The following is a 23489-nucleotide window of genomic DNA, read 5'->3' on the forward strand; positions in this document are numbered from 1 at the left end:
AGAATTCATACAATTCAACAGCCAAAAACCAAACAATCTGATTAAAAAATAGGGAGAGGATCTAGATAGACACTTTTTTCAGAGACGACATACTGATGGCCAACAGGTACATGAAAAGGTGCTCAATGTCACTAATCATCAGGGAAGTGCAAATCAAAACCGCAATAACACTTCACATCTGTTAGAATGACTACTATCAAAAAAGAAGAAATAACAAGTGATGGGGAGGATGTGGAGAAAAGGGAACCCTTGTGCACTGCTGGTGGGAATGTAAATTGGTGCAGCCACTATGGAAAAAAGTATGAAGGCTCCTAAAAAAATAAAGATAGTACTACCATTATGATTCAGCAATTCCACTTCTGAGTATTTATCTGAAGGAAACAAAAACACTAACCCATAAATATATGCACCTCTATGTTCACTGCAGCATTATTTTCACTAACCAAGACATGGAAGTAACCTAAGTGTCCACTGATGGATGAATAAAGAAGATGTGCTGTATATATATACAATGGAATAATATTCAGCCATAAAAAAGGAAATCTTGTCATTTGCAATAACATGGATGGATCTTGAAGGCATTATGAAAGGTGAAATAAGTCAGACAAAGAAAGACAAATACCATTATGATCTCGTATGTAGAATCTAAAACAAACCAACAATGGAACTCATAGATACAGAGAACTATACTTATAGATACTGTGGTTGCCAGAGGTAGGGGGTTGGCGAAGGGGGCAAAAGGTACAAATTTCTAGTCATAAAATAAGTCATAGGGATGTAATGTACAGCATGGTGACTACAGTTAATAATACTATATTTGAAAGTTGCTAAGAGAGTATACCTTAAAAGTTCTCGTCACAAGAAAAAAATTATAACTATGTGATGATGAATGTTAACTAGACTTATTGTGGTAGCCATTTCACAATAAAGTATACAAATATTGAATCATTATGTTGCACACCTGAAACTAATATAATGTATGTCCATTATATCTCAATGAAAAAAACCTTTAATAAAAAATAATCACAAGTCTCACTGTATAACATTAAGCTATTATAAAATTATTGGGGTTGAAAAGAACCTTAAGAGTCATCTAGTCCAACCCTCAAACTGGATACAAAAGTCTGCTCTCCAACAGCTTATGGTTCTCTGCCTGAAAACTTCCAGAGACCCTCACCCAAGGTTCCCAAATCCATTGCTGAATCACTGTTGTTGTTATAAGGTTCTTCCTTAGGTGAACTAAAATCAGCCTTCCTGCAACTTCCACCTTTGATTACAGTTCCACCCTCCAAAACATCATTGAATAAGTTAAATTGTTTTTCAAGATGACTAAAAAAAAAGTACATGCTCATTGTAACAATTAAAACAATATACAAGTATATAGAGACAGTAAATTGTCCACTTTTAATCTCATGATAATCCTAACCTCCCAATAACCTGTAAAGTTTATACATCCATATACTTTTTCATTTTATTTTTTAAATTAAAAATTTTATAACTATCACCCTACAAATTTGCCTGTTATCAGTGATCAATATATCATATATTGATTTATTAGGTCAATACACATAAATCAACTTCATTCTTTTCAATAACAGTAAAATGTTCCATAACACGGGTGTACCTCTTTAATAATATTCAGGATGTTTCAACTTTTTTCTATATGCAAACTATGATACAATAAATAGTCTTACACATATTCTTAGTGCTTTTGTTTCTGTGGGATAGGTTCCAAGAAATGTGCTTTCTGGGTCAAGGGTATGAGAATGTGTAATTTTAATAGACATTCTTAGATCACTTTCAAAAATTTGTTAGGAATTCTTGCACTTAGTGATAGTGTATGAGGGTGCTCATTTCCTCACACATTTCCCAGCAATGGGAGTTAGGAATTTTAAAAAATTAGCCCCAGTTGAAGGAGGAAACGCTGTATGTCATTGCTGTTCTAATTGCATTTTCAGGACTGCTTGTGTGGTTGAGCAACTTTTCAGAGCAACTCTTCACATGTTTATTGGCCATTAGCATTTGTTCTCACTTTAATTCACTATAATTTGTTTATTTGCCTTTGGGTCATTTATCAATTTATATGAGCTCTTGTTTATTACAGATATTTCCTCTTTATATTTTGCGAATAATTTCTCCATGCTATGACTGTCTTTCAAGTTTGTTTGTTTTTGTTTTTACAGACATTTATTTGTGGTACTGGTTGCCATATAGCATGTAAGCTCTTTGAGAGCAGCGATGCTGGCTCTTTAGCACACTGCTCTATCTTCAGCATCAAGAACAGTGCCTGGCACATAGTTCGCTCCCAATAAAAATAATGCCTGACTAACTGAATACAAGCTTAAAACTTGTATGTAGCTGTCAACCTTCTCCTTTATGATTTCTGGGTTATCAGAATAGCTCTATTTTTATTACTTTTACTTTTCTGCATTTAATCCTTTAATCCATCTTGAATTTTTTGTTAAAAAATTTTTTTTTCCTATTTGGAGTGCTAATCCATCTTGAATTTGTTTTGCATGCAGTAGGAAGCAGGGTAAACTGTTTGACCCTGCTTTGGCCACTACTTTGTATAAAAAGCATTACATTAAAATAAGTTCTAAAAAGAACTTGCATTTTATGTGTTCTATACATTAAAATAGAAGTACACCCTACCAACCATTTTATGTGCTATTAAAATATCTAAAATTAATTATTCAAAAATAAAGATGGTAACTTGCTTTTTGTGATTTCCTTGTTCTGTTTCCCTCCCCATTTTTTTTTTAACCTCCCCACTGGAAAATTTTTTTAATTTTTATGTAATTGGTGCTGAGCTGCTCCCTAGGAGAATTACTTGATAAGAGACCCAGGTGCTTCTTGAGACTTATTCTGCTTAGACAATAAAATTATGTCACGGGCTTGAATGTGGTTGATTACACTTTATATTATAGTCTAGGAACCTTAAAGATAGAAATCATACCTTATTCATTCTACATCCTGCCATAATTCAAAGATTATTTTGATATATTAAGCAGTCAATAATACTTATTTAAATTAATACTGTGGTAGTAGAGCATGCATTTAACTTACCCAAGAGAACTGAGGATATTTTGAAAAGAGGCTCAAACAACTGCATATGTCACCCTTGAAGACTCATTTTGCATGTGTGATAACATATCTACCAACTGCAATGAACAGAAGAATTCCCATAGACTTAGTGTGACTGCACTATTTGAAGATCAGAGGCCACAACATAATTGGGCATGATGGCAAGATAGAAGATAGCAAATTGTTGCAAATACTGTTGATTATATACCCAGTAGGCAGGCCCCTTCTTCCTTGATGGCAAACCAGGCTTTTGTTTGGGTCTCCAGTCTCTCATGCGACAGAAGAAGGTTAATTCTTAAGTGGTGAATTACAACTGGTGTCAGCCCATCATGGTGTCTCATTCCCCTTGGCAGTGATTGGTTCAGGCATGGGTGTGTGCTCCAATTCTGGCTGATGAGACTCACGAATAAATCTACTGGAGCATTTCTTGGAAAGATTTTCTCTGATAGCAATGTGGAATGCATAAGAAGATAGGATCCTCTTTTCTCCGGTTGTTGTTGAGCTGTCTCGAAATCACAAGGACCTAAATCTCTCCCCAACTGCCTTTGTCTTTCCTTCATCTCTGTTGTCTCTTTCCTGCTCAATTTTGATTCTACTTCTAGAAGTTTCTTCTTGGTGAAGGACCCTGTCCTGGAAGGGAGTCCTAGCTAGTCAGTTGTGAGAATTCACGGGGCTCAGGATGCTCCAGCTCCATAGACCCTCCCATGGGTGCTTGCGCTCACCCACTAATGGACTGGGTGCACCACACTTTCCAGTGAGTGAACACCTGTTGGCTATGTTGGAATTTTCCTATTATCAGGTCTGTCTTCACCTCATTACTTCCCTCTGCTTCCTTCCACAGAGCTGCTGACATCATGCAGGCCTCCCAGCACAGGGGGCTTGTTTAAAGCCACTTATATTTTGGGATTCACAGGGCTAGCTTGACACTTTTGTGTGGTAAATGTTATCCATGGGGGTTTTGATTTTGGTATCTAATGGTTTTATTTTTTACTTTTTTAAAAACTGTAGTAAAATATGCAACATAAAATTTACCATCTTAGCAATTTTTAAGTGTATAGTTCAGTAGTGTTAAGCATATTCACATTTTTGGGCAATAGAGCTCCAGATCTCTTTTCATCTTGCAAAACTGAAACTCTATAGCCACTCAAAAACTCCCTACTCTTCCTTTCCCCCAGGTCCTGGCAACCATCCTTCCAGTGGCTCTGTTTTTATGAGGGGATTGAATTCAGGGAGATCAACAAACTCTGCTGCTGCCACGGTCCCATTATTAAACTGTAACTCCTGGAGACTGGAGCCTGTTCCATGCCCACAGTGCCAGTGTAGCACCTGACACACAGAAAACATGCACATAGTTAACTGATGAAGGAGTCATTCTTAATTCCTGTTCCTTTTGGCAGGGTGATAGGATGCTTTCTTGTACTCATTAAAGTGATTGATGGTTAACATAAAAGTTGCCATCCTTACCTGGACTAATACCTTTCCAGGTCAATATGCAACACGAGCTTCTAGATGGGAGAGCACTGCCAACTCTTGATGACTCAACAAGTGGAGGGCAGGAGAAGAAAAGACTAACTCAAATGGATGCTGATTTTAAACTACTTTATATTTTTGCTGTGTATGAATTTGTTGGAGCAGATTTCCTTACTAATTATGTTTGGTTCAGGCTAACATTATAATATAAGCAGTTCCTGGGCACTATTTGCTGGTAGTGATTTGAAGGGAAGGCGTACATGGGGTGGCCTATTAAAAAGTAAACATTTGACACAGGTGTACACAAGGTAGTTAACTAATTGGGCATATTTGAGAGTTGTTGCTATAGCAACGGGTGAAATCAAAGGGAATAAAATCTTGCATTCATACAGGGCTTTACAGTTACAAAGAGCCTTCAAATCCATTACCTCATTTCTTTCCCATAACCTTAATCCTTTAATACAGGTCTTGGTAGCTCCATTTTACAGGTGAGGAAATGGACAGGACTGGGAGATTAAGTAATGTGCTCACAATCACACATTTGGTCAATGTATAATCAGGACTCTGACTCTTCTAAGACTAGTGGTTTTAAAATTTTTTAATAATTTTATTGTATTTATAGGTTATACCCACCCTTTTCATTCCTAATACCATATGTTCATACCCTTTATTTTAATTTTAATTTTATTATTATTATTATTATTTTTATTATTATTTTTTTCTGGTACGCGGGCCTCTCGCTGTTGTGGCCTCTCCCGTTGCGGAGCACAGGCTCCAGACACGCAGGCCCAGCAGCCATGGCTCACTGGCCCAGCCGCTCTGCGGCATGTGGGATCTTCCCGGACCGGGGCACAAACCCGTGTCCCCTGCATCGGCAGGTGGACTCTCAACCACTGCGCCACCAGGGAGGCCCTATTTTTAACTGCTGTCTAATTGACCTACAACACTATGTTGATTCCAGGTACACAACATAGTGATTTGATACAAGATTAGTATTTTAGAACACTATTGTTATACCTGAAGAGTGTGATGATGTAGACTACCTCATATTCCATTTTGGAAGAAGGCAGGGTACAAATTATAAATATATAAAGACAAAGAGGTTCTGGACTAGTTTGGGCAATAGCCTTCATTTTCTCCATACAATCCCCCCAAATTACTCCTACCATTCAGTTGCCGCCTCCATCCTTGATTACCACATCTCTAGGCATCCTTGCAGAAAAAGGCAGAAAAAGACCAAAAAAGAGGGAAGAAGGGCAAAAGTACCAGGATGACATTTGGGGGCTGTTCCAGAAGCACTGGCACTACATCTAATATGAGGTAATGACCAGACTGTGAGCCCCTAACTGTGTGTGCTGAGTACCACGCTTGAAGACAACCATGAAAAGTAGGCAATATCGTCCCCACTTTACACATGACAAAACCGAGGCTCAGAGAAGTTACGTAACTTGCCCAAGATCATGCATTTAGTAAGTGGGGGAGTGGGAATTTGAACCTCATGCTCTCAAACATTAATCTCTGCAATACATATGATTTAAATAAGCATAAAAACATTACAGCAATTAGAAATTCACCATACTTAGACCTGAGGATGAACTGAAGTTCATCTTTATACAATTTATGAAAAATCAAAGTATGCTTGTTTTCTAAGCATTTTTACAGCTCTTACCCACAAACAATTAAAAACCCTACTTTCCTTGTTTGAGTTAATTTCAAATGATCCTTTTCCACGTATTTAAAGCAAATAAGGCGTGAACACTCATCTGTTAGCCATCATTTCTGTTAAGGAAACTGTTAAGGAGTGAAATATCGTTTCTTTCAAAATGGTCTCTATGAACATCTTTGGCACCTTTTAGATATGACTTCTTCCCTCTTCCCACTGAATTTTGGGAATGACATATTTTTCTAGAAAGCTCTTTTTTCCCAGCCATGATCTATTTTATCACCTGCTTCTCAAAAGTAACTGATTACTGTTCAGTGAAATCTGAGGGGGTCTGTGGACTCTCAAACACTGAGCTTCCAGTCATCCTTTAAATTTGCCTCCAGCAACTGTTTCTGAAGTGTAAAACTGATAACTGCTGCCCAGCTATAGCAGACATTGTAGGTAGGCAGACTCTGCCCTAATCTCCACCCTCCTTCTCAGTCTTTCTTGCAGCTAGAGGTAGCCAAGTGACCCATTTTTGGCCAATGAGATAGACGTTTGCTGAAGAGTGTACGGGAAACTTTTGCTCACCTGATAAAATGGGACCTATGACAGGCACTGCCCTTTTCCTTGTTCCTTCTAATTGCCTTGAATTAGGACTCAATGATTGGAAGTACTGCGGCCTCCTTGTGACCATTAGGCATGAAGTCAGAAGCCAACACACAAAGGACGGCAGAGCACAAAGAAAAAACCTGGGTCCTCCAAGCTGTTATTGTTGAACTGTTAAACCCACACCAAGAGCTGTCTACACCTGGACTCTGTTCTGCAAGCAACTAACCCCCTTCTAAGGGAGCCACTGTAGCCAGGTTTTCTATTACTTGCAGCTGAACATGTGCCTTACTGATAGACCAGCTGTTGCCCTTTTGGGTGATCATTCTTCTTTTCCTCTTCCCCAAATCTAAACATCCCCTTATATGTTGAAGGAACTGGTATAAGAATGGCACTTTCACATCAGGTACAAGCTCACATAACCTAAAAAGTATTTGCAAACTAAAATATAATGCACACTAAATTACACGAATGATTCAGAAAATTGCTGAGAAACGTTCCTTCACCTCTGACTAAGGATTTCTTCAGTCTGAGATAAATGTCACGCTTTCATGAGAAACCTACTATTTCCTGCTTTCTTTGGCAGTATCTGAAGTCAAGGCCTTCTAGTTCTTATGACATACTCTGTTAGTTTTAAGGACCTCTCGGTGGGTCACATTCTCATTCCACAAAGATGAAGCACACTCACATGAATTCATGTGACACAAGGAAAAAAAAACCCAAATCTCCCTGAGACTCAATTTTATTCAAATTGATTAAAAATTTAATTTGTTCTTCACAAAGTTCTCCTTAGGCTCTTCAATGATATAGGTTTTATTTTCTAGAAAACATGTGAAAGCAGCGATTTATCTCATTACCTTTTCTAACTTATTTTGCACTTCCCTCAGAACACTGAATGGCACACTGGTTATTTCACTGAGCAAAGCTTACAGATCCTGGCAGTGTGCTTGCTTTGGGAGTTGGACTACCTTAATTAACCAAGTTAATCACAAGCACTTGGGGAATAATTATTTCATGCTGTATTAGACAACTGCCACTGCCAAAACCTTGAATTTAGGTTATTTGCTGAAACAACAGCTTTGGATTCTCTGGACATCTTTCTTCAAAAACACATACATGGTTTAACAAAACAAGCACAAGTATATACATTTCCATACTTTAGTAATAATCAGAGTAACTTAACAATACAGGCGGGACTTCCCTAGTGGTGCAGTGGTTAAGAATCCGCCTGCCAATGCAGGGGACACAGGTTCGAGCCCTGGTCCAGGAAGATCCCACATGCCGCGGAGCAACTAAGCCCGTGCGCCACAACTACTGAGCCTGCACTCCAGAGCCTGTGAGCCACAACTACTGAAGCCCACGGGCCACAACTGCTGAAGCCTACGTGCCTAGAGCCTGTGCTCTGCAAGAGAAGCCACCACAATGAGAAGCCCGCGCACTGCAATGAAGAGTAGCCCCCGCTCACCTTACCTAGAGAAAGCTCGCACAGCAACCAAGACCCAACGCAGCCCCCCCCCAAAAAAAACCCAAAACAAAACACAATACAGTCAATTTAATGGAGACACAAGTTTAGGAATGGCAACTGAAATCCACAGATCAAGAACTGGAATGAAGCATTTATGTTTAACTGGCTCTGAAATTCAATTTTAGCTTCCTGTGGCTTTAAATATGGGCACACGGGTATGTGTGTGTGCACCCATCTACACAACAGCTCACCCAAAATCCTTGCTCCAGCTTCACTGGATTCCCCCTTAATTAGGGCTCTGTTTGGGCACTCAAACTGAATCATGGTTGCCTAATTTATAATGTGGGGATAACACACCACAGGGTTCTTGTGGGGATTAAAAAGGTGATATATGTGTGCATGTATGTGAAAATGCTTATAAACTATACTGTGCTATGTTGATTTAAGGTCTTGTTAGTATTCCTCTCTCCCAGTCAAATATGGGAAAAATTCCACCAGAACAATCACATACAGAGTCTCCATTTTATAAATATACTCTCAGCACTGTTTAGTTACTGTCTTAGCTGGAATAACTGCCTTACAAAAGACTTTTGTTGCTGAATGTGCTGGAGATTAAAGGACTTAAGGAAAAAAGAAACAAGGCTTTGCCGGTCTCTTTAAGGACCCAAGGAAAGCTCCAAGGACACGTGCAGTAAAATGTTGTAAGTAGATTCTTTTCCAGTTTTATGAAGTGGAGCAGGCCACAGGCTCTCACTGAAAGGTGGAGAGTAACAGTGCATCTCACAAACAGATGAAACAGGGGTCAAACCATGGTCTTGGTATTATGCACACAACTCGTATTTAAAGAGATGCTGAGAATCAATTGTACGTATATTTGGCTGTAGTCAAATAAAGCTGTGAAGGCTATTTTTTTTCTTCTGTGAAAAAAATACCAAAGACAAACCTTCCAAATTTCACAAAGTTTTTACTGTTTACATCTCATATAGGTGGCTGCCACTCCAACAGACATTTTCAAGCTACTCTAGCAGGGATGCATGTGCTTTGCATAAACCCCAATTCAATGATGTAACCAGAGTTCTAGCTGATCTGAACTATTCCCGATGCCTGGCAGTCTTGGATGCAAACTAGATGGCTGGCAGGGCCCTTGGTTTTTTGGCCAGTCATTACAAATTTCATAAATGGGAACTGGGCTGAAGGAACAACTCTCAGTGGTCTCTATGCCATCAGAGAGGGGCAGTCACAAGTATAACCCAAGTCTGAAGATAATTAAAAAGTAATTCCAACGGCATATTGAAATGCTTTGCTTTTGGCCTTTTGTTTAAATTATTTTGGAGAGGCTAAGTTTTAAACTGGAATCTACCAATGTCAACATGTATAAAAAATGTTTAAATGTTCACACCTTTGAATCAGTAATTCTAATTTGCAATCTATTCTCAAGAAATAATGCAGAAGAAAGAAGATCTATATGTCCAAAGATGTGAATTTAAAGCTTGTTTTTGACAGAGGAAAACTGGAGTAAATTATGGCTCATACGATGCTTATGCAACATCGTAAATATTTATAAAAGATTTTAAATACATGGAAAATAGTTATAAATGAAAAACAAGATGTAAAAAATATATGGATAGCACTATCAAAAATGGTTGTATAATACATGCCTAAAAAACACTAGAATAAAATATAATAAAATATGAACTGGGTAGAATAAAAATATTAATGATTGATTTCAATGAATTCTACAGATTTCTTTATTTTTCTTCAATAACAAAGATCTTTATTGAAAATGAAATTAATTCTGGGAATTAACATTCCCAGAACACACAGCTGAAATTAAATGAACAAGGATATGTAAGTCTAGAATTTAAAACCCACTGTGGTTTGTCCGAAAAGCTAAACAGCTGATGGATGTTTAGCAACTGCAAAATATATCCTCCTGGTCTCAGTAGGGCATTGCCCGTTTAAAATTTTGCTTTTACACATTGCCAGGGAATTAGGTAGAGCAAAGTGAATTTACTGAGTATTTTTTTTTTCTTAGTGTTACCAAAGTATTTAAACACAATCTTAAAGATTCTTTTGGGTCACTATTCTATCCTTAGTTCAATTCTGAGCAAACAAAAACAAAATTCACTTGTCTCCTCTCCTGAATGGCACTTTGGGCAAAGTAATAGCTAATTCATTTACATACTACACACCTAGCCATAGTTACATTACTTATAAGCTCATAAGTCTATAATTAAATTATGATGTATTCATAGGCCACAAACATGAATGTACTTTTGTTCATCTTTTCCCTTCCAATATAAATTGCACAGAAAATAAATGCTTCCAATGATAAAGAGTTGAGGTGAGTACATATGTGTGTGTGCATTCTTTGCTCCTATGCATTCTTATTAACCTGACTTACAAAGGGCTCTTTTATTTTAGTCTAACTGCCACTTCTGCCTTCCCACACTTTACAAACCACCAGATGGACCACAGGTTTGTAGGCTTCTTAGAGAAGGGGCATTATCTTCCTCACCACTGCAAATTTCCTTATTATGCCACCTTGCACAGCATTTACAAAAAGCAGGCACTTGACTGACAGGGAAATCATTATCATTTTCCACTTCTAATGACAGTGAGGACCAGGTAACCGTTGTTTCCCTAGTTAAGTGACGAGTGAGCTCATAGGAGCCAGGACAGAGCCTAACTGCTAAGCATAAACCTGGAGAGGGATGAGAGGCCCGGCTGCAGGCAAGGTGAGGGATGGCACCATGAGCCTGGCTCTGCGTGAGGGAAGGAAGGGCACCCAGGAGACCAGCTGGTGGTAAGGCTGGAGAGAGAAACGGGAGGACCTTCCTGCCGCCCTACAAAGACTTAGTAAAATCTACACTTCTCATGAACACCTTTGGGATGGGAGTCCTGCTTGCAGGTGGGTGCAGGGCAAAAAAAAGACTGATCAGGGGGACAGTCAACACAGGGATATAGCACATGTGCTTGTTAAACTGGGTCAAGAGTCCAAGAATAATCTAAGCACCTGCTTGGCAAGTACCTCCAAGCACCAGAACTATGCAAAGGAGGCATAACCCATACGTGTGCTCTGCTTTCAGAAACCCTGCTAGTTACCTTTGCTTGTCACTGATCTGACCCTTTTCTAACAGTGTTGATCATCATTATTTGTGGGTTCCGTATTTGCGAATCCACCTACTTGCTAAAATTTATTTGTAACCCCCAAATCAAATCATCCTTGGACATGCACAGAGTGGCAAAAAATGTGAGGCCCAGCTGAGGTCGAACAAGGCGACACCCCTCTTCTTGTTCCTGGTCTCACACTGTAACCTTGCAGTCTATTTAGTGCCATGGAGAATTCAACAGTGAACAAAAAGGATAAAAAGCACTGGGCTCATGGAACTTATGTTCTAGTGACGCGATTGAAAGGTTGGATTGTGTGCATTTAGGTGAATACTTAAAGTACTGTGGTACTCAAACTTTTATTAATACCAACAAGACCGATGGATGTAGAAATATTTTCATTCCGTCTGATTCAAATTACAGCATTGGAATAGTCAAGGAGACAGGAAGCAGCCAAGCCACCACGCTGCTTGTGTCGTATCGAGTGATCATGTTTTCTAGGGCTTCCGTTTCCTATGGTGTACTAGATAGCCTGAAAAGTCAACCTGCTGTAAAACACTAGAAGCTGGATAAACTGAGCAAACATTGGCCCATCATTATTATAATTATCCCGAGGAAATGATGCACCCCCTAGGTCACATGAAGTCTTTTAAGAACAATGGTCTGAACTTCGCCTGGACATTAAATCATCTGGGGAGCTTTTAAAAGTCCTGCTGCCCAGATCACAAGCAAACCAATTAAACCAGAATCTTGGAGTGGCACTCAGGCATCAGCATTTTATAAAGCTCCCTAGGTGATCTGGTGTCCAGCCAAGGTCAAGAACTACTGCTTTAGAAGGTCGTAGGGTATGCAGTGCATGGAGAGGCAGTAGTCCCAATGCTCTGTCAACTTCACTCAAAATTACTGATGCTGGGGCATCTGAAAAGTTATCCAGCTTCTTACATCTCTTCTCCACCACCTCATTTCTTCTGCTTTCCCCCCTTACACTGGGAAGTGGATGCTATCACTTTTCAGATGGATGCAAAGAACCAACCTAAGTGATTACCTTCCTGAGTCTAAATATGCCCGTTCATAGTTAAACATTTGATTTTTTAAAATGAGTTCCTGCTAAGCTAAGGCTACATATGAAAGCCAAAGAAGAGACACAGGAATTGCAAACAAAAGACTATTATTTCCATCAATAAGTCTCTCAAAGTCAAGGATAATACCCAATATGTACTTAATGGATACTAATCATACTCTTCCTCTGCCAATCTCTGTGGTTTTGATTCACATTCCTCTTTGGAGACAATAACTCCATTTTTTTTTTTTTAAATGAACCAACCAGCAAAACCCCACAACATTTCCTATACATGTAGGGAAGAAATAGACCAGTAATTACTGAATTTGAGTGTCCTGAAAATCCAAAATGTCCTCTATACATAAAAGGTGTTATTAGAAAATACTGTGTGTGACCTGTGCTCGAAGATGGAAATATTCCATGCTGTAAAAGCAAAGTGAACCCTCTGGCAGGTATCCTGGGGGGTTCCCATGTGACTGTGTGCATTTGGACTCTGGTATCTCTCCCAGATGGAGTAAGACTCCCTGTCCTGGAATCCTTGAAGAGCAAGAACAAGAGCTAGATGGAAGTTTCCAGGGATTTGTTTATAAGAACATTATACTGCTATTTTGTTTGCATAGATCTAAACACAGGTTTCAGATCTAACCTAGAGATAGTTTGGATTGGTCAAAGTTAAGACATCAACACGACACAGTCAAGGCACTTATAAACTAACTCATACCAGGGTTTATGACACTAATAACAATAAAAACTGAAATGAAAACAGCATTTAATGAGACTTTACTATATGCCAGGTACCAGTGCTTTTCATGTATCTCATTTAAGCTCCCAACAACCCTAAGTGGCCGACATTATTATTATACTTGATTTGCAAGTAAGAAAACTATGAATCAAGGAGGTTAGAGTCATACAAACAGTTAAGTGGCGGAGAGGAATTTGACTCAGGTGGTCTGAGTCCAAAGTTCACATACTCACCCCTCTGCTGTATTTCCCCACGCATACCAGCCACGTTTTGGTTTCTGGTGACCAGCATAGTCACAAGAGTTGAAGACAAGGGTCAGGCCTGGGGTCAGCCTTGGGGATCTGTTAAGCCCATGGTCACCATGGGATGTGGCCATCTCCCCAACCCTCTGGACTGGACCTGAGAGGGGTCACAGGGTTTGGGGCTGATAACACGGAACGGATTAGGCTCCTAAGACATCTGAAAAACTGCATCCCAAAGGAGTATCAAGAAGAGAAGGGACAGCCAACTCCTGGCTGATGTGGACCGAGCTGGCTGCCTTATAGGGGTGGCACACCAAGTGTCTGCATCTTCACTGTCTTGTGGGAGAAGCCAGGAGATGGCTCATGAGTCTGGGGATGGAGCTGAGGGAGCAGACTGAGCAGAGTTCACCATTTATAAAGTTGCTGGCCAGGCTCTGTAGCTAAGAAAGGGGTGGGAGGTGGAGAAAGAACACCACATTTCTTTGCACTCAGTCAGACAGGAAAAAGGGGCAGCATGTAATGACAGGCCAGGCAGAGCAGGTGAAAAGAAAGAGGCTTCAGATGAGGTGGGGCTGACAACCCGCCCACATCACGACTGGGTCCTGAACAGGCCTGCCCTGGCCCTGACAGTTATCTTCTAGTGAATCAAGGGCTCTGTGGTATAGAAAGAGCCAAGCTGGATCAGCTTCTGTCTTCTGCTCTGCAGCTCTGATCTGAGACACACCTGAGCAGAGCGGCCTCTGGCTCCACAGTCCTGACCTGTCAAAACTCAGGCAGCATCTTCATTTCTGCCCCAGCCTGCCCTCTCCAGCTGGGCTGAGCATCTCTAATAAGCGGTCTCGCTGCACGGATCCCTGGCCTCACCTCCTCTAACTCAGAGCTGTGCTGCCGCCTGAGCACTTCATTCTGGATCACGCGCTCTACGGCTTCCTGAGGGGTGTCCCCCGGAAGCCAGGGCTGCAGTGTAATTGCTGCAGCTGCTATTGAAATTCACTTTTGGATTTCCGTTCCCTGAGCAGAAAGTTCTGAAAGCTCCCAGGGAGAAGGGAGCAGGCTTTGCATCCTGCAGGCTCGGGCTATCCTGACAAATTCCTAAAGCCTCATTTCTGTGTGGTCTCTTTCAAAACCTTCTGAAGGTTCCAGGAGATCTATTTCTTGATAACTTTTTCTCCCTTGCTTGAGGTCTGGGCCAGAAGAGAGCTGAACAGATGTTAGATCTGAAGCTTTCCCAATTCAACCACTTGACCACCGGCCTGCTAATCTGCCCTAATGTAAATGAAATGTCTTTGAGCTTTTCTCACTCAGAAAAAGACAAGATTCCAAAAAAGCTGGAGACATCCCTTCTTCAAGAAAAATAACATAAAAGAACAGGGTGATTGGAGTCAGCTGCATTTCTGCCTGTTAGAATATTAAAGTGTGCTTTTTTTCCTCTTTCTCAGAAAGTCACAATGGATTATCTTGAGTTCTCAAACTCCTACATGCATTTTTCCTTCTTCTGCAAGTTGTCACTTGACTGACAAAAAATATGCTTCAGTCCCTAAAAATGCAAATTCCCTGAAGAGAGTACTGACCTACAGTGAACTACAGCTCAGATGTGGAGTAAATGTTATTTTCCCAACTAGGAATATTGATGGCTGCATGCTGGGGGCAGGCCTCAGTCAGCACTCAAGGGCTAAAACCTCAGGTGAAAGCACACACTTGAGTATGTTCACAGTTATCTTAGTGATTTTCTCCTATATCCTGCTTGGAGTTACCAGAAAGGCCTGGCCAGTGATCAAACACCACACACAAACATTATACCCCAAGAGGTCCTGCTTGGGAAAATATCCAGGCCAGCTGCCCCCAGCATACTGGATCTATAAGAGCCTCTTGGTTGCAATTAAAGACACTGGCTCTCCGATTTCCAATCTGGCCCTGGAAGGCCTGACTCTAGACTCTGGGCTCAGCGATCTGTACAAAGGCGCCTCAGAGACACTCATTCATTGAAGACATACCATCTTTTGCTAAATATATTATGACATTTATTACAAGGTATACCACATAACCACAAAAAGCCAATTAAACTATGATATCAATGCTGTTATCATATAGAATTTCTCTTTTATGCTATTGAAAGAGCTCTTTTAGAGCAGTTTAGATGGGAATGTATCACATATCCCCCTTGTCAATCCATCAAAAGGCAAACAGAAGCAAGATAAATTCATTAAGCTCTTCCTAATGCTTTTTCACACCCAAGAGTTTGACTTTGTGAGTCCCTTTTGTTTTAAGCTGTTAATTTTGAAATAATTTTAGGTTTACAGAAGAGAAAGACAGTATGTACACAGAGCCGATGCCACTGGTCTACATGCCACACTGTGAACAGCAAGGCTGTAGCAGAATTCCTAGATTTATGTACCAGAACTGCTAGTTACTGGCTGTGTGATGGCTGACCTTCAGTTCCTTATTTGGAAACTGGGATAATAATTCCCCTTATCTTCCAAGGCTGTTGTGAGGTTTTGGAGGAAACATCCACAGAAACCCTAAGTACTGCACAAACATCAGTTATCATTAACACACCCTACAAGGCACTATGTAGAGTTTTGGCCCCAAAGGAGTTTACAGTCTAGTCAATAATGGTTCTTTACATTTACTTGGTGCTGCAGTTTTACACAGTGACTTCATATCCATTCTATAATCTGACCTTCGCAATGATCCTGTGAAGTAGGTAGACTACACTGTGCCTTCATTTATTATATATGTTATCCTGAAGTTTGGAGGGGGTTCCTTTTTTGTTTGTTTGTTTTTGTTTTTACGGTACGCGGGCCTCTCACTCTCGTGGCCTCTCCCGTTGTGGAGCACAGGCTCCGGACGCGCAGGCTCAGCGGCCATGGCTCACGGGCCCAGCTGCTCTGCGGCATGTGGGATCTTCCCGGACCGGGGCACGAACCCGTGTCCCCTGCATCGGCAGGTGGACTCTCAACCACTGCGCCACCAGGGAAGCCCGGGGGTTCCTTTTTCATAGTGGTAAACTCTACTTTGAGCATGTTGGCTTGTCCTTGGCCTTGCCAACACTCTTACTGTAAGTAACTTCAGACCATGTGAACAGGGCTTTGTCAACAGTGGGTTACTAGGTCTGTCTAACCTGGTCTGAACCTTTCTTATTTTTCAGACACCAAACTTTGCAACCTGGACCTGCTTTTGGGCCCAGGCAATTTCATGGATGCCTCCTCTCCCTGGGAACCCACTGCTTGGTGGAGGCCCTGAGGGGGTGGGGTTCTTGCTAGCTCCAGCTGTTTCTAATTAACCTCACCCTGCTTTCCTCCTAGGATGGTTAAGTCAATTCAACAGATTAGCATTTTCAAAGGCACCAGATCATTTGCCATTAAACCAGCTTGGGGTAAAACAGAATTCAACCATTTTACACATTAATTTTAAGTCAAGAATAAAACACCCCTCCTTCCATTATCAACCTGTTTTTTTTTTTCTCCTAACCTCCTCACTTTCTCTTGGAGACTTCATAGGGGTAGTGAGTGGGATACTGGTGGGGTGATGGTCTATGATCAACCTGAAAAATCCACACCAATCAGGCTTGGCAAAGCTTTCCTTAGATATTTCTATAGTCCCTCCCACTCTCCTCCCCCCCTCATAAAGAGTAAAGGACTCACTGGGAAATCTTTAAAATTTCCTAAAGTAACTAGACTCATTCATTTACATATTCCTAAGTCTGCTTCCATCTCAAAGCTTTTTAACAGTGCCACTCCCGGATCTAAACTACAAAAAAGGTTACACTCATATGTTCCCTGGCTTAAAAATTCTTTTGACAATAATTCAGGTTTTTTTTGTTTTTTGTTTTCAAACAGTTGCTAAAAACAAGATGTTATTTATCTTACAATTAAAAACACAGATGAGGTGAGATAATTTGTGGGGTAGCTTGAGGTAAGGGAAGCACCATAATCTTATCCACTGTGGGGAGGAATTTAGAATGAGGGAAGGCTGGCTGGCCTTGAAGCCTATCCAAGGGAGTTCTGTCACTAAACTACCCAAAAGAGAGCCTTATAAGGCAGTTTCTTCTAGAAGGCAAGTCTGTAATAAACCCTGAGGGCAGGCTCTAGAGAAAGATGGAAATCGTATCTAAGGGCATCAAATAAATGTCTTCTCAGCTCAATCACTCCATAGCGTAGGTCTAGAGTGTAAAAGATCTTAAAAGTTATAACATCCTCTCCCAGACACTTCCCCTCCTCCCTTATGGAGCTGAGAGATAACCTAAAAGGGAATCTTGGAAACAGAATTCTCCGGACTCTCACATGGCACTTACAGTATCCAACAGCTTTTATTGCAAGTTCTTCCTGGTGTGCAATTTAAATGTGCCTTGTGGCTATTTAATTCCAGCCTGTTAATTCCTCTCCTGAAGAGCTGTAGAACAGTAGGTCAGGCACCTTCCATTTAATTCCCAAACCATGAAGAAACATTAACCTGTTCTTTCGATTACATTCCTTTAAAAGAATCTTTGTGTGTGTGTGTGTGTTTGAAACTCTTGTATTTTATTTTATTTTTTTTACGTCTTTATTGGAGTATAATTGCTTCACAATGGTGTGTTAGTTTCTGCTGTAGAACAAAGTGAATCAGCTATACATATACATATATCCCCATATCTCTTCCCTCTTGCATCTCCCTCCCCTCCTACCCTCCCCATCCCACCCCTCTAGGTGGTCACAAAGCACCCAAGCTGATCTCCCTGTGCTATGCGGCTGCTTCCCACTAGCTATCTATTTTACGTTTGGTACTGTATATATGTCCATGCCACTCTCACTTTGTCCCAGTTTACCCTTCCCCCTCCCCGTATCCTCAAGTCCATTCTCTAGACCTTTAAAGGAATCTTAAGGCAACCTACGGAATAGGAGAAAATATTTGCAAATGATGCAACCAACAAGGGCTTATTTTCCAAAATATACAAACAGCTCACACAACTCAAACAAAAAAAAACAAACAACTCAGTCGAAAAATGGGCCGAAGACCTAAATAGACATTTCTCCAAAGACATACAGATGGCCAAGAGGCACATGAAAAGATGCTCAACATCACTAATTATTAGAGAAACACAAATCAAAACCACAATGAGCTATCACCTCACACACCTGTGTCAGAATGGCTATTATCAGAAAGGCAAGAAATAACAAGTGTTGGTGACGATGTGGAGAAAAGGGAATCTTTGTATACTGTTGGTGGGAATGTATATTGGTGCAACCACTACGGAAAACACTATGGATATTCCTCAAAAAATTAAGAATAGAACTACCATATGACCCTACTATCCCACTCCTGGCTATTTACCTAAAGAATAAGAAAACACTAATTTGAAAAGAAATACACACCTTACGTTCATCACAGCATTATTTACGACAGCCAAGATATGGAAACAATGTTAAGTACCCATCCATGCATGAATGGATAAAGATGTGGTACATATACACAATGGAATACCACTCAGCCATAAAAAAGGTGAAATCTTGTCATTGGCAACAACATGGATGGACCTTGAGGGTATTGTGCTAAGTGAAGTAAGTCAGACGGAGAAGGATAAATATTGTATGACTTCACTCATATGTGGAATCTAAAAAAAAAATAAAACCGTAAAATAAATAAACAAACCAAACAAAAATAAACATGTAGATATAGAGAACACAGAAGTGGTTACCAGAGGGGGTAGGGTGGGGGAGATGGCAAAATGGGTAAAGGGGGTCAACTGTATGGTGACAGATGGAAACGAAATTTTTGGTGGTGAGCACCCTGTTGGGCTTACAGAAGTAGAAACATAATATTGTACACGTGAAACTTATCTAATGTTATAAACGAACGTTACCCCAATAAAAAATTAAAAAGTAACACCCTCCACCCCACCCCCCAAAATGTATAAACAGAATCAGAACATAAAAAAAAAGTCTGGAAGCCTACACAGAGCTGCAAAAGGACAAAGACATCATTATGGGGGGTGTGGAGGGGAAAGACAAGGGGTTTCACAAAGAAAGTGACACCAGCTGTTCCTTGAAGGCTAAGAGTTCAAAGGGTGGAAAGATAAGTGAGGGTGTGATTATAAACAACAGCAAAGAGCAAACAATTACGGTGGCCGGACCACAAAGGGGGTTGGACAGAAGAGGCCAAAATAAGAGTTATTGTGAAGTGCTAGATAGTTTTAACTTGCTACTAAAGGTACTAGCAAGGAAGACCCTTAAGAGTGAATTCTGATTCCACAAATAAAAATTAATTCTAAGGAAGAAGAGGGGATGGGACCCAAAGGAAACAAGGGATTGCCAAGGAGCTCAGATATAACGGACCATGAACAAAAGGAGTAACCAAGAACTGGAATAAAGGAGCACCATGTTCTCTTCTAACTGTGAGATTTTATTACACATCTTGGTGTCTCTATTAACTTTTTACTAAACTGAATTTTCAAATCTCCTCTTCCAGTTTCGCATGACTTCAGGGACCTCAGTAAGATCTAATGGTACTAAATTAATGATAACAGTTTTAGATTTGAGATTATTATGTCACTACCTTTTAGATAGATTTTTTTTTTTAGAAAGATGGCTTTGCCTCTTATCACAGAGGCACAGAAAGCAAGCAGACCAAGGTCTCTCCACAGAAGGTGGGTAAGTGTTGACCTCAGAAAAGAAGGGACTGGGAAAAGATTCAGAGTGTCTCCAGGGCTCCAGGGCAAGCACTCTGGGAGGTAGGTTTGTAACTTGCATGGATACTTTGTTAAATCAACAAGACCAGACCTGTTTTGTGTATCCTCAGCTGTACAGAATCTTAGCACAGTGCTGACACCTGACAGATACTCAATAAATGCAGGTTAAATGAGACCAATCACCAGAAGGAATGATGCCCCCTCCCTCTCAATACTTGAGGAAGCATAACAAGTTTCCTCTGAGGGTAGAAGAAGAACCCCTTTCTAGGCTGGAAGAACCTAGAAAATGCATTTCCTATTCTAAAAGCCCCAGTACTAAATGGCACAGAAGTTAATGGCACTCTGACGGGTTTGCTTCTGTAATTGTTAAAACACTTCCAGGAGAAATATATTAGGAGATCTGGCTTTAGCCCCTGCTGTGGGAAAGTACTCTGGTGGACCTCACATTCTTTTCTGCTCTGCCTGGCATTCTTCTATAAATGGCCCCAGGCACTAGACCCCTTATCTCTAAATTTAGGTTGGGAAGAAAGGTTAATTTATGACAAGGTTTCCAGTTTTAGATGCTATTTCTCTTAACATTTTCCCAAACATAAAGAAAAATTAGGTCTGTACCCTCCTGAGGTTTGCAGTCTGGAGAGATGCTGAGGATCTGGTTTTCATGATAATGAGGTTATATGACTAGTTCTATACGACTATCAGTCTCAATATTTTATAATTGCACTGTGTGAGGGTTTAGAGATGTAAATAGGATGAGAGAAGATGGATAAAACTAGCTACAGGCTAGAAGTGACGATAATACTTAAATAATCACCAAGCTATCCTTCTGCTCTGATAAGGCAAGTTCCAGTGATTTGGAAAGACTGTGAGGAAAAAGTCCCCTTGGAATGTGTAAGAAAAATGTCAATATTTGGAATGAATTCTTAAGCTATGCCCATTTCTCTTTTCATGGTATGACTGATAAATTAGACCCAAAGGACTGTTTCTGTTGGGAAAGTGTGTGATTATTTTAGATCGTGATTTAAGTTTAAGGTGATGATAATATAAATAGTTAACAGTAAGTTGGTTTCACTATTTAAGGCTTTCAATTAGTGAATTCTGAAATCAGTGGCAGATGACCTATTAGCCATGTGGACTTCTGGGAAAAACTAAAAAAAAAAAAAAAAATTACTTGGAAAGCTTGGAGAAAGTCTGAGCTGTGTTAAAGAAGCAACTGCTTCTGTCATTTCAGGAGAACTGCCTCTTCTCTCCCTTTTTCCTACCTTGGCTGGCACCAGGAGAGAGACTGCCAAGGTTGGATTTCTAACCTTCCCTTGAAACTACTGCCTAAACAGACATTAGAATTAAAAGCTCTTTTTTTTTTCTTTTTTGTAAGTCTAGACTCTATTTTCCCCTTTCGTTTACGGCAAGCTTGGACTTGTTTGGAATAAAATAAACGATCAAAAATAACCTCAAAGGCATTCCTGCTGAACAGTGCATCCTGGGGACAAATTACACAAGAAAGGAAAAAGAAAAACAAAACGGTCATAAGGTTCACAACACAAACGACATCATAAAAACATCCTTCAAAGAGTTTGTATTTTTTCGCCCACAAATAATTAGCTAGTTAGATTACTGTTTGAGAATCTGTAACTTCCAGTAAGTGAATTATTTTCCTTAATATTAAGAAACCATGAAATCCAATTTTTAAAATTCTTACAATCTAGCCAATCAAACATGGGACAAACAACTTCTCTCTGAAAGTCCTTATACTGTATTTCATCGTCAAACGCCTTTCTCCTATCTCTTGACTTCACCTCTAGACACTCAAGCCAAGAAAGAATGGAGAGAAAATGACATTTTTGGGTTCCTAGCAGAGTGGGGGCAGCTTTTGCGAATCGACTTGCCAGCTGTTAGCATGAGCTGGGTGAGCTTTGGGAACGGGAGAATCTGTGGTATCTGGAAATCTTTTCTATACATACACTCGCCCTGCAAGTCCTCACTTTCTTGGCGCACGCACCAAACTCTCAAAACCACCAAAAAAAGAGAAGGGAAGGCGTCGCCCATCCCTCCCAGCATCACGCCGCTGCCAACTTCCCCCTCCCCGAGTCGGCCCGGATGACCACGGGAGGAGCCGCGGGAACCAGCCAGGTGCGCCGGCCGCGGAAGCCCGGTCGGCTCTTCCCCACAAGGGGGCACCTGGTTCTCCCCGCCCGGCGGGGCGGGGTCGGAGTCGGAGGGGGAAAGCGCGCATGCCCACCTTGCTCGCAGGTGCCCTTGCTGACCTGGGTGATGGCCTTCTCCCCGCGGCTCTCGGCCTTCAGGCTGGCGGTGCGCAGCTGGCAGCCGCTGGGGTAGGTGATGCCGTTGCTGCCGCACACCGGGTAGCGGCTCTTGCACACGCACACACCGCTCACCTCCGGGCCGCCGGCTGCTGCCCCGGCTTTACCCTTCCGCCTCTTGCGGCTCTTCACGCACTCCATGCCCGGCGCGCAGTGCCCCCTGCCGGCGCCGCTGCCCCCGCACGGCTCGCCCTCGCCGCGGGCGCACACCGGGCAGCAGCCGCACGCGTCGCGGGTCTCGCCCAGCTGGCAGCCCCGCGGGGGCAGGGGCGGGCAGGCGGCCGGCTCGCAGGGGCCGCAGGCGTCCGAAGAGGAGGAAGAGGAGAGGGGCAGAAGCAGGAGCAGCAGCCCGGCTGCGCCGAGGAGCAGGGCGGACAGCGGCGGCCGCTCCATGGCGGGGAGCGTTCGCGGCGGTGGGAGCGCGAGTGAGCCGCGTCCCCCCGGCCAGAGCTTTAAATCCGGCGCCCCGCCCGGCCGGGCCGCGGGAACCACACCCCCCGGGCGGCTAGAGCTTGGCCGCCTCGTCCGCACCGCCCCTCCCGGGACCGCGGGGCACAAGCGCGCCCCTGCTGGCGGGGCATCCGCTGGGCCCGGGGACGCTCCGTCTCACGCCTCTTCGCTTTTGGTTTTGGCTCTGAGCGCACCCCGCCGGCTGCTGCTCAGCCCCCTGCTCCCGAGGACGGCACCCCGTCCTTTCGGGCTCTCCCGCAGTGAAGACAGTTCCCTCCCCTCTGGTCCCTCGACTCTCGCAGCCCGGGTATTCACACTTATTAACAACAGCTTTGAGATGACCCCATGTGTAATCCATTATATTCTCCGTGAGTCTGGGAGACCTGAGTGTTGATTGCTCTGCGGTTTGGGAAGCTCTTTTAAGAACAATTAGTTTTTCAAACCCCGCTTGGGGATTTTGTGTCCCCGTTGGCCACAGGCCCGGTGTGGTCTTGGGTGTCAAGCTAAAAGGACAAACCGTTGCCAACCACTCCTGTTCTCAGCACCTCATAACTGCTTCCTTATGCGAAGTTTTAAGTGTGAGTACTGGAACCCATGCGAGAACAGTTCCTGTCTTCAGCTTATAATATGTG

General features: G+C 41.9%; 1 protein-coding gene across 1 annotated transcript in view; it reads right to left on the reverse strand.

Annotated features, from left to right (window-relative positions):
• Positions 1-22849, reverse strand: part of IGFBP7 (insulin like growth factor binding protein 7) — an 84971-nt gene extending 62122 nt beyond the window's left edge. The window contains exon 1 of the mRNA XM_082630918.1: positions 22326-22849. Within this exon, the coding sequence (XP_082487044.1) occupies positions 22326-22800 (475 nt within the window). The 5' untranslated portion in view covers positions 22801-22849. The remainder of the gene's footprint in view (positions 1-22325) is intronic.
• Positions 22850-23489: the final 640 nt, after the last annotated feature.

This window comes from Mesoplodon mirus (assembly GCF_964341445.2).
Source record: "Mesoplodon mirus genome assembly, chromosome: 2".
In the NCBI taxonomy this organism is placed as follows: Eukaryota; Metazoa; Chordata; class Mammalia; order Artiodactyla; family Ziphiidae; genus Mesoplodon; species Mesoplodon mirus.